We start from the raw sequence: 13,142 nt of genomic DNA on the forward strand, positions 1-13,142 counted from the left end.
CATATCCCATCTCGTTTGGTTAACTGAGATAAGAACTTAAATTATAACATAAAGTTATGCACAGCTGTGTCCCTCAGCCCCTTCCTACCCCACATTTCTTGAATTATAACATAAAGCTGAACTCATCAAATCCATCTGATCTTTTCTTGTTTTCTACTTTCTTTTTTTCCTGCTGAAAACGTCCAAGCCATATGATCACAAACCTTCGTACATATATATATATAATGTGGAACCCATTATATTACCTGCTGTAAGGCACTAATGGAGTTGCACGGCACATGGTTCCATGGCAACACAGAAAAGATACGTACGTAGCGGTAAATGGAACAAAACGACGCAGGGATAAGAAGAAGATGACAAATGCGCAAATGGGTTCACGGGCAAAACACTGCTCTAAGAAATTACACCACACATGCCACACCTCTCTCTCTCTCTCTCTCTCTCTCTCTCTCTCCCATATATATTTGCATACTAGAGGTGAACTGGTGGTCTGATCGAGCTACCATGTTTTCTATTTTAGCATTGGGTGGCGGTATTCAGCTTGTATTGGTGGTGCTTGTTATGTGGGCGGTGGTGATAGGGAGTGATGGAGGCGTTGACGCGGCGGCGACGGTGAAAGTGGGCAACACTTCAAAAGTGGAAGACGCCGCCTACTTCCACATCTACTACGGCCAAACTTTCAAAGTCATCAAGAACAACGCCGACGGCATGAGCTATCTCCTCATCCAGGTATATACATTTGCATTTATTTATATGTTTTTTCTTCACATTTATCGAAAAATAAAAAAAGTTGCCTCTTTCCATTATTTCGTTTAAGATATTCTTATTAATACAAAAAAAAATTAATTAATTATCAAAATTGATAAAACTTAATTAAAAATAAAATTAAATAATTCTTGAAATAAATTAAATGAAACCGGGTTTCATTTAGTTATAGTATAAATGAAATTTGTCTAACCAATGTCATGTTTGGTAGCATAAATTTTATTTTTTAATTTAAATTTGGATGGATTCAGACAAATTAAACATAATATACGTGTATTGAATCTCTTTTGAATTCTCAAAAATTTTAATTCAATATTCAAAATTCATACTTCAAATATTATATCTAAATTAGTGCTCAATGATTTAATTTTTTCCCTTTCTTTTAAAATAGGAAGTTAGATCTTCGCCTGTTTGATGTATTGTCCATTTTTGTTTATGAGAAAAAGAGACTCACTCCTCCTTGGCAAAAAGGCACCGACCCTTTGTGAGATTTCAAAAATGTCACAAATCTACCCTAACATTTGTCAAAAAAATACAAATCTCTCGTCAAAAAAATTGTTTTTTTACAAAGTACAAAGAAAAATATGTCTTTTTAGTAAATCTTAAGAGAGGTTTCTAAAATTTTTAAAATCTCAGGAAAGATTCCTGAAACTTTTGAAGCATAGAGGGACGTTATTATTTTTTTTGTCAAATCTCAAGGGAGGTCGGTGTCTTTTACCCTTTATTTATTTATAAATCTCACAATTTTTATCTTAAGAAATGTCTTGTTAGCATGATTAGAGTGAACCTCATTACTTTATTTTTAAAATTAAAACCCTAATTCTGTAAGTTAGAAATTTCTTTTACCCAATATTTGAGCCTTTTATGCATGATTAATTTCATAACTCGACTTTCTATTAAGATTTTTCATAAAACTTAATATAAAATTTCCTTTAATATTTTTAGGTCGAACCTTGAGCTTAGTGGTTAATTGCGAGGTGGAGGATTTTGTAGCCAGGGAGATAAACATAGTTCTCTCTCCTAAAAAGACAGAAGAACTTAAAAGAAAATAGAAAAAAACGGAATATAAAATTAGCACCACTAGCTACAAAACATGAAGAAGCTTGTGGAGAGTGGGGGGGGATAAAAGGGAAGGCCGGACTGTGAGTGGTCACGAGGCAGACCAGCTTGTCGACCCCATGACTTCACACTTTGTTGTCACGCTATTCCTGCGCGCACAGAATGCGAGGTCAGAGGTTAGGTTCCCTCGTCTCCTCCCCTTCATTAGACAAAATGCTTTGTCCTCCTCACATCTCCTCCCCTTCATTAGACAAAATGCTTTGTCCTCCTCGATTTAGTATATCCCAGTTGCAAAGTATTTGGACTGCTCTTATTTCGTTATTGAATAGGCCGGTATGTTGGGGAAAATATTATATATGAACTAATTTTCACAAATAAATTAATGGAGTAATGCAAATAATAAAAAAATTAAGACACAAGAAATTTAACGTGATTCCCTCAAATGTTGAGGTACGTCCACGGGGCACGGCGGTCCTAATCCACTATCACCAAATATGTTGTATAAAGTGGATACAAAAGGCATAAGCCTTACAAATACACAAGAGTGTATAAATAAATATAACAAGATGGAAAGCTCTCACCAAATATTCTGAACAAAACTCCCAAAGAAATAACCAACCAAAATAGTACAATCAGAAGCTCCCCAAAATACTGATAATAAAACGCAGCCGGAGTCACAAGAAGAAGAAAGTAGCAATAGGTAGCTACACTAGAGAAGACAACCGGCGTAGGCCTGAGGAGCTGGGCGTGGCTCTGTGTATGAAATCAGAATGGAGATGGAAGCACTGAGCGGAGCAGCTTGCTCTGCTATTATTGTACCAAAAATCTAAATAGAGAAAAAAAAAAATTGGGGGCAACCACTATTTGCTGAGTTGTGCGCATGAAGCGCTGCTTGGGAGAAGCCCAGGAACAGCTAGGCATGGCAGACAGGCTCCTTGAGAAGCCAAACAACATTAAAGAAAAAAACTTTCCAATCTCTTGGGGCCCGCAAGGAGGGAAAACCCAACACGGTAAACATATGGTAAACTAATCACAGCAGTCACTACCAATGCAGTATTAAAATATAATTGATCCAAAAAATTCGGACAATACTTCATTGGAGTTGGGTTCAGAATCGTTACATTGCTAGTAAGTCAAAGCCGATTATTAGAGTTGGGTCTAGGATAGCTACATTTGGTATCAAAGCTACCCTAGAGGTACTATCATGTGGTGGATCTTGCACAAAGGTGTACGAGGGCATCAGAGATCAGGCAAGAGAGTCTGTCACGACCTCATATTAAATGTGTGTTAGGGAGATCTTACACTTATAAAGATAAATTTTTTTGTAAAGATTAATTATGTACTCGTAGAAGTCTTTGAATTAAGTTTCTTACATAATCCCCTACCATCACTTTTTAGAATAGGTTGTACACAAAAGTAGGATTATTGTGATATTCTAAAGCTCGTAACGAAATAATATTATTTGTAATTTTGTAATTGCCAACACGCGCACACGTACAAACACTCACATGTGCATATAATGTGTAATAGTCATTAATAATATTTTAATTATACTTAAAAATAATAATTATATTTTTATTATTATACTAATATTAATAGCTTTATATAATAATAAATTGTTTTAATAATATTTTTTTTGATAAGAACAATAATAAAATAATAATAACAGTAATTGTAGTAATAAGTATTAAAGATAGTTGTCTCAAGTGTCCTTTTATTTTCACTGTATTCTTCCGTTATAAGTGAGGGTAATTAATCAATTTGGGACGGGACTGCTATGTGGGTGACTTCTTATTCTTTCCAAAAAAAAGGTATTAAGAAGTGGTGGGGTTGGGGATGGGAGGAGGTAGTTTCCTGTGGAGGATGCTATGGGGGACCTAGGTAGGGTCCACAACTATTTTTTTTTTTTAAATGTAAATAATAATAAAGTAAAAAATGTTCATGAATATCTATGTTATGAATTTAAGGTGGTGCCCTCATAAATAATATTAAAGTTGTGTAATTATATGCAAACATTCAACATTTCAAAAATTACATTTCTAAAATCAATAAATGAAAATATGAACTGAACAACCCTTAATAGTTCAAACAAGTCCAACACAATCAATAGTCTAGTTTTCATTTGTTTATATGCATTGTTTATCATAAATAGTGCTTTATTTATTTTTATTATATTTTATTAAATAGTTATGCTACTAATGTCAGATCATGTCCTTTTCAAATTTCATTTTAGAATTCAAATTGTTAATATTTTTAATTAATTTTAATATAAACATACATTCTATCTCTCCCTTCAATATTTTACCAGATTTAAGATAGTCTATCATTAGAATTTGAGTGAGAGGAATTGAAATTAAACCAATACCCACGTTGTAGTAAAATCAAAAGCCACGTTAAAAGTTGAAAGTAGTATTCTAATATGAAGTTTGATTTAAAGAAAGCTTATGACAAAATTAATTAGAGATTCTTAGATAATACTCTCATTGACTTGAGATTTTTAGTTAAATGTGTTTGTCTTATGATGCACGGAAGACGTGTTCGCATTCTGAACTTTATCCTGATCAGCGAAACCTTAGGGGAGGACGCTGATCCGTAGATTTGGTACCGCACCAGAAGGTCCGAAGGACTTGTTGGTGGCTAGAGTTCCTATGTAATAAAAAAAGTCTTCTTCATTGATTGATAAAAAATCAAGCACCTTATAAGTGATGATGTGGGTTTTGCGGAAACTAAGTTTATATGTATACCCTTTAAATGCATTTATAAATTTAACTTATATTATTTCTCAACTATAATTTGCCAATATTGCATGTAACCCTAGGTTTATCTTAATCTAGTAGTGATTATAATGACATTAATCTTTATCAATATCTCAATGAGAATTCCCTTTCAATTTTGTTGAGTATATTAGAACGCATTATAATTTTTTGGGTAAAAGACATTGACCTTACCTGAAACTTGATAAAAAGATACTTATTTCATGCTAATATGTCTTATAGATTGAGTGATAAAAGTTTTTTGAAGTTGCAATTACTATTCGATTCAATCCATCCAACATGCAATATATCAATATAAGAAATTACAACATTGATCTAACTATAAGAGCTCTTGCCTAATGTTAAATGCCTAATCTTTTGACCATTTCTTAAGCATTCAAAAGATAGTTTGTCTACTCTCTCCTATCTTGAAAAAAAACATTTTCAATATTACATCAAGAAGGATCACACATTCTCTTTTTTCGCTAAAGTTTACATACACTTACTTCATTTACAAGAATTTCACATATAACTTATGCATAATCAGTCCTCTTAGTCATATATATATATATATATATATATATATATATATATGTATATATATATATCTTGTACAAGATAACAATAATGTATGTAAAACATTATATTGACATACATTTAAAACCTTATTTTTACGGTTTTAGTGATTGATCATACTCAGTGTATATGTTCCTTAATATGCACCCTTTTGGCTTTCTTAGTATCACCATTCATTGGCTTGAGACTAGTCATCTCCTAATAGCGATTTCGTAATTGAATTATCAATGCCCAATTAATAGTCCTCCAATTAAGATTGATTCAAAATTAATTACCAAGAAATATGAATCTTATGTCATTAACTTCTTCGAGAATTTATTTCGTTGGCTTAAATTCTATTAAGTAATTTATGTCTTTAATTAATATATGCATGAATATGAAAACCTTGTCTTTTTCTAAGTTTGGTGAGTATAGAAAACTATCAACACCATAATTGGGCTTAGAGCATACCACTAACAACTAATTCTTACAATGATAAGTTATTTAAAACCTTCTCATCTTGAATGTGCATGACTAATCCAACATCCAAGAATCTTGGACTGCATACCAAGATTCTTGGATGTTGGATTAGTCATGCACATTCAAGATGAGAAGGTTTTAAATAACTTATCATTGTAAGAAATATATATATAAGCATAAGGAAAGAAAAAAAACATAAAAACATATATAGAAAAAGTTTTCAAAATTAAAATTTTCTAAATTTGAACTTGAGAACTATAATGTGTAATATAAAAGTGATATAATTTTCAAACCATTATGGTGCCCATTAAAGAAAAATTTTGAATGATGTTTATGTTCATTAATTTAACAATACTTTCTTCACATAATTTTGATTAATATTACTGATATAATCCTACTATTTCATAATTTTAGTGGAGACATAGTTACATTTTTAATTTAAATATTTTAAAATTTATTATATATATAATATATTGTTTCTTAAAATTTTAGTAGGGGCACTTGCCCCCACTAGCAATAACCTAGGTCACCATTGATGGTACGTAGGTAAGAAGTTTCTCAAAATATCATTATTGTGGTATTGTTTTCAACATGTTTGAAACGTTTACCTCCTATGGGTTCCACGTATAAATAAATGATTTCTCAATCCACTAGGAAAATATTGTTGTGAATAGAGTATGAGATTGCACAGTGGAATATATAAATGCAACAAATAATGAAGCACTAAAATATAATTCACACACTCAATATATATGAAAACAACAAGAATTAACACACAAATATACGTGGTTTGGCAAAGCTTACATCCATGGGAGCAATCGACAAAGGTTTCACTATGAAAAATCAAAGTACACAATACAATGGTTACAATGATCTCCTCTTATTCATAATATGCCCAGAAAGACATATTTAACAACCCCTCGGAGGCTTCCCTCCAAACACCCAACTGTCCCAATGTTCACATTCAAAATTTGAATTCTTTCTCGCAGCCTCGAGAGCAGTCGTCGATGAATGATGCATTTTCATCGACAACTCTGAACTTATAAATATTATCTGCTCTCAGTATCTCAGATGTCTTAACTTTTCCTGCTCTCGGTGTCTCCATTTGTAGACAAATAAGGCCCACTCGAAGAAATTCGCTGCTGCACAGCACAAAGACTTCACCCATGTGCTTTTCTTCCTTTGTTTATGAACTCCACCAAGTATAAAAGCCACACAAACATAACAATCTCTACCTTGGTGATTATGCGCCCCTTAAGAGAACCTAAAAAACATATCTGATTGCTCCACCTTGACCTTAGAACGTTTGATTGAGTTTGTCACCCTTATAACACTTGGAGACATGGAGTAAGTTCAAGCAATGTTTGAACTTTTCAGTAGTGACCGGCTTTGTCAAAATATATGCTGCGTTTTCAGATATGTGAACCTTCTCCAATATAAGTTCACCTGAAGTAATCAACTCCCGAGCCTTGATGAACCTCACATCAATATTCTTGATTTTAGCATGGTACACTTGATTCTTTGTTAAGTAAATAGCACTCTGATTATCACAATACAGTACAGCCCCATCTTCTGGTATACCTAGCTCTTTGACCAAACCGATAAGCCATAAGGCTTCCTTTGTAGCTTCGGCAACTGCCATATATTCAGCTTCAATTGTAGATCAATGCCACCAGGGATTGTACCATAGATATCCAACATACAAGTCCTTCTACAAGGGTAAAGACATAACCCGTTGTAGACCTTTTGTCATCCATATCTTCTACATAATCAGCATCAACAAACCTCACAACTAAAGGACTATTTTGTTGCTTGACGATCATGATTTCATAACTCGATGTACCCTATAAGTACTTAAAGATCCATTTGACAACTTCCCAATGCTATCTACCTAGATTAGAAAGAAACTTACTCACCACACTCACAACATGTGCTAAGTCTGGCCTTGTATACACCATGACATACATTAAACTCCCCATAGCGATAGGATAAGGGACCTTTGACATGTCTTGGATATTATCATCCGTACTTGGACAATCTGTAGTGGACAACTTAAAATGACTCGGTAGAGGTGTACATACCGGTTTTGTATCAGCCATGCTAAACCTCTCCAACACTTTCTCCATGTAACTGCCCTAAGATAACCATAACCTTCCTGCAGTTTTTCTTGGCAAATCTTCATCCCAAGTATTTTCTTGGCTGAACCAAGATCTTTCATGTCAAACTCTTTATGCAACAATTACTTTAATTGATTTACCTCAATCAAATCTTTAACAGCTATTAACATGTCATCAACATACAAAAACAAGAAAATAAGAGAACTATCATCAAGTTTGTTCACTTACACATAACAGTCATACTCACATCTTTTGTAGCTAATCTTGATCATATAGGAATCATATCTTTTGTACCATTGTCTTGGAGACTGTTTCAACCCGTAAAGGGATTTCTTCAACTTGAAAATTAAATTTTCTTTCCCTGGTTCGCTGAATCCTTCCGGTTGTATCATATAAATTTGTTCCTCCAAGTCACCATAAAGAAATGTCGTCTTCACATGCATTTGTTCCAAATGCAGATCATAATGAGCTACCAACCGTAACACTATCCTGATAGAAGTGTATTGGACTATAGGTGAAAATTTTCATCATAATCTATTCCTTTTTTATATGAGTGCCCTTTTTCCACTAACTGTGCCTTGAATGTTTTTCCTTCCTTTTTTGAAATTTCTTCCTTCTTCCTATATACCCATTTGTAGCCTATAGCTCTCTTCCCATCTAGAAGCTCCGCCAACTCCCAAGTTTGATTCTTATGTAGTGATTACATTTTCTCAATCATTGCACCCATCTACCTACCTTTCTCCTGGTCGTGCACTGCCTCTTGCAATATAGTTGGATCATTGCAACTGGTAAGAAAAGCATAAGACACTAACTCTTCAAATTATACCTTGGCGGTGGTCTAATAGTGCGTTTGGATCTCTATATAGGAAGATTGTCGACTTGTTGGTTTCCCAAGTTAGAACTCCCTACAACCATAGGATCATGATCATTGTTGTTGCCCTGAGCTTCTAACTCCACCTACACAACCTGTTCATCTCTGCCTCAGTTTTCTAGCTCCTGTTTCTATTCATCACAATCTTGAGTACGTTTCACCATAGCCTTCTCATCAAAGACTGCATCTCTACTGATCACCACCTTGTTTATCACTCGATCCCACATCTTGAATCCCTTCACACACTTTTGATATCCTAAAAATATGCAACGTCTAGACTTTGCATTAAGTTTCAATCTCTCCTCGCTAGACACGTGAACATAGGCTGGACAACCGAATTCATTCAATTTGGAATAGTCTACTGCATTTCCTGTCTATACCTCTTTTGCCACTTTTCCCTCTAGTGATGCCCTTGGTGATCGATTTATCAAGAAACAAGTCATACTAGCAACCTACCTTAGCCTAGAACCTACCTCAGCCTTGAAGTTCTTCGATAGCCTTGCATTAAGTTTGAGACATCAAGCTCTTTTAGTTAGAGTTCGGTTAATCCTTTCAGTCACACCATTTTGCTGAGATGTCCGACGAACTGTAAAGTGTCTCTTAATGTCCTTCTACTCACAAAACTCCATGAACCTAGAATCAACATACTCAGTCCCATTGTCTAACCTTGGACATTTGATTCTCCTTCCCGTCTGGTTTTCCACTTCATCTTTCCACAACTTGAACCTAGCAAACGTATCATACTTATTCCGCATGAAGTATACCCAGACTTTCCATGAGTTATCGTCAACAAAACTTACATAATACACATGTCCACCTCATGATGCTATTTTAATCGAGCAGCAAACATCAGAATATATATAATCAAAAATACCTTCTGTCTTGTGAATAGCTGATTTGAACTTTGCCCTATTTTATTTTCTTAGAACACAAATCTTGCAAAAATCCATCTTACATGTTTTCATACTATTCAAGAGTTTCCTCTTGTGAAGTTCCTTCATACCATATTCACCCATATGCCCAAGACCCATATGCCACAATAAGATGGTTTCATCAGATTCAGCATCTACAGTTGCAGCTCCACCTACAATAATAGTTCCCTGCAGTGTGTAAATATTCCCATCTTGCTTTTGCCCTTTCATCACTGTCAAATTACCTTTTCATACTTTCATAACCCCACCTTTTGACTTATAATTGAAACCATTACAACCCAAGGTGCAAAGCGAAATTAGATTCATCTATAACTTCGGTATGTGTCTTACATTACTTTCTCACAGCACTATCAAACATTTATATTTTAACATTTCCAATGCCAATGATCTTAGAAGAAACATCATTGCGCATAAGAACTAAACTTGAATTTACCAACCTATAAGTGCTGACCCATTCCTTGTTTAGAGTCATATGGTAAGAACATGCTGAGTCTAGAATCCATGAGTCCATAAGGTGATCCGACCCCGATGAAAGTGAAAGTACATTACCATCACTGCAAACTAAATTTTTTTCTTGAACTACATTCGCTAATTTTGAAGTCCCTTCATGCTTTTCAGCATTTCCTTTCTTCCAATTCGGATATTCCGATTTCATATGCCCTTATTTACCGCACTTATAACACCGGATATCATTTTTCTTCTTGGATTGAGTACAGTATTTTTAACTCGATCCACTTTTGAATTTTCCTTTCCCATGCTCATAGTTACCTTTCACCACAAGTCTTCCATGTGAGTTATCATCACAAATTTTCAACCTTTGATGAAAACCCAACAAGGAACTTGTAACCTCTTCTAAATTAAGAGTGGTAACTAAATTTTCATAAGTATGAATTGCTGGCAAGGAATTTAGTAACATCAAAACCTTATCATCTTCATCAAACTTAACATCAACATGCATTAAATCACTTATAATTTGATTAAATGCATTGATATGTTTATTTCAAATCAAACCTTCAGCCATCTTAAGCCAATAAAGACGCTGCTTAAGGAATAATTTATTAGAAAGTGTAATAGACATGTACCGGCTTTCAATATTTCGCCACACAACCACTAGAGAATCCTCCTCCATCATATGATAGAGCACTTCGTTAGCTAAACACAAACATATTGTGGAAATAGCCTTAGCCTCCAAATCTCTCCAAGTTGTCTCATCCATACCTTTCGATTGAACACCATACAAGGCCTTCGCCATCTCTTGCTACATAAGCAGATCCTTCACTCTCCTCTACTACAAACTAAAATTTCTGCTTCCATTAAATTTTACAACATCAAACCTCTTAGAAGAAGAACCCGATGCCATGACAACCACACTCTGATACCAATTGTTGTGAAAAGAGTATGGGATTGCATAGTGGAATATATAAATGCAGCAAACAATGAAGCACCAAAATATAATTCACACACTCAATATATCTAAAAACAACAAGAATAAACACAAAAATATACGTGGTTTGGCAAAACCTACATCCACGGGAGCAATCGGCGAATGTTTCACTATGAAAAATCAAAATACATAATACAATAGTTACAATGATCTCCTCTGATTCACAATATGCCTAAAAAGACATATTTAACAACCCTTCAGAGGCTTGCCTCCAAATACCTAACCGTCCCAATGTTCACATTCAAAATTTGAATTCTTTCTTGTAGTCTTGAGAGTAGTCATCGAAGAAAAGGGTCGATTCGTCGATGATTGCTACCCAGTCGTCGACAAATGATGCATTTTCATCGATAATTCTGAACTTCTAAATATTATCTTCTCTCAGTATCTCAGATGTCTGAACTTTTTCTACTCTCGGTATCTCCATTCATCGATGAATGAGGCCCACTCGTCGATGAATGCCCTACTGCACAGTACAAAAACTTCACCCATATGTTTTTCTTCCTTTATTTATGAACTCCACCAAGTATAAGAGTCACACAAACATAACAAGCAAAGTAGCCTCATGTTGTATTGATTAATTTGTAAATATGCTTCTTCAATGAAAAATAAAAATAAAAATAAAAATAATAGGTGCATATAATCTTGAAAGATGCATGTATGCTTAATTAGCATCTAAAAGTTCCCTACTTAAGACTTGTTTGACCTATTCATCTTTCTTTTTTTCTTTTTTTGTAGATTTATTCTTATTATGTTTTGGATGATTAATTATAACAGAATAATTCAAGGATGGCTGGGAAGAGAAAATATTGCACATCGAGGATCAAATCATTTGATATTCCATTGTCTAACTATTCTATCGACACTGAATATTTTCCAGGTACATGTGTTTAGTCACCCCTAATAACTTTTTCATTATATTATATGCTTTTTTACTTAAATTTTGCACTAGCATATCAACCAAAAATTGTTGAAAAAAATACCCCGGCATCGTCCCACACAAAAAGAAAGAGCACAGAGCCCGACTCGACTTGTAGGTCCGCTAATGTAAAGTGAGGAGTTGAGCCTTAAAAGTTCTTCCCTATGTTATTTCCACTAAGTGAACTAACACTCATGATTTGTGATTGTTTAGAGAAAAAAATTATGTACTAGTTAGAAAACAATAAAAGATTGATATATATATATATATATATATATATATATATGTGATGAATTAAAATAGAAAAATAATGTGATATATGCACCATTTTTTAGCAAAATATTTGATAAATGAGTGAAAATTATAACCATTCCATTAACTTAAACCAAAACGATTTATAGAAATGGCATTATCATAAACGATCAATTCTTGAATTGTCATGAATTTATGTGTTCATCTTACAAGCATGACTTATAGCTTTGATGAATCACATTGATTTTTTTAATTTATTTATTTATTTTTAATTCCAAATTCAAGTCCGCCCTTGAATTCTTACACTTAGAAAACAATTTCTTCTTTATTTTTGTGGATGATTCAATTATCTACTATAATAAAACTAGGAAACATATAAATCAGACAAAATTTATTGCTAAATTTGTAACAACTGCTTGTATTAGTAGACATTCATATGTTTGTACATACACATGAGTCTATCAACATATCCTTACGAACTTCTCTATCAAGTGCTTCATGAGCATTAAAAACACCCTTCTCTCTTCTCTGAACATAATAATCCCCATGGGCTTTGTGGAGTCATCAAACCTCAAGCCTATGTTTATGTTCAGAAAATCTGAACTCCATCATTCTTATTCCAATCCCCTGAACTAGTTTCAGTCAACACTTTGATAATAGAAAGTTCCATGGAGTAGGCAGACTATAAGTCCCTATTTCATTGCAATCACTCAAGAATCCCAAATAAAAAATAAGACACAAAAAATAAATCTTTCTAAAGACAAAATAAAGCAAGGGAATGCCAAGTCTTTAAAGAAAAAAAAAACCAATATTGATAGTGCACAAAAACTTTTAAATGCATGATACATAATTAAATTTCTTTATTTTCATCAAGAACCTAGCTTATAATTAATAGCACACCAAGATGGTATGCCCATTAGTTGTGCAAATTCTTAGGACCAATCCCTATCAACAATGATTCCATCATGACAAAATATTATGTGTGTATTCCTCAAGTT

At 33.8% G+C, this 13,142-nt stretch overlaps 1 protein-coding gene across 4 annotated transcripts in view; it reads left to right on the forward strand.

Annotated features, from left to right (window-relative positions):
• Nucleotides 1–402: 402 nt before the first annotated feature.
• Nucleotides 403–13,142, forward strand: part of LOC131160417 (uncharacterized) — a 72,030-nt gene continuing 59,290 nt past the window's right edge. For 3 of the 4 annotated variants that reach the window (XM_058116081.1, XM_058116082.1, XM_058116084.1), the window contains exons 1-2: nucleotides 403–729; nucleotides 11,751–11,853. In XM_058116081.1, coding sequence (XP_057972064.1) covers nucleotides 505–729; nucleotides 11,751–11,853 — 328 coding nt within the window. In that variant the 5' untranslated portion in view covers nucleotides 403–504. The remainder of the gene's footprint in view (nucleotides 730–11,750; nucleotides 11,854–13,142) is intronic. The other variant, XM_058116085.1, reaches the window with a different exon arrangement.

This window comes from Malania oleifera, chromosome 7 (genome assembly GCF_029873635.1).
Source record: "Malania oleifera isolate guangnan ecotype guangnan chromosome 7, ASM2987363v1, whole genome shotgun sequence".
Lineage (NCBI taxonomy): Eukaryota > Viridiplantae > Streptophyta > Magnoliopsida > Santalales > Ximeniaceae > Malania > Malania oleifera.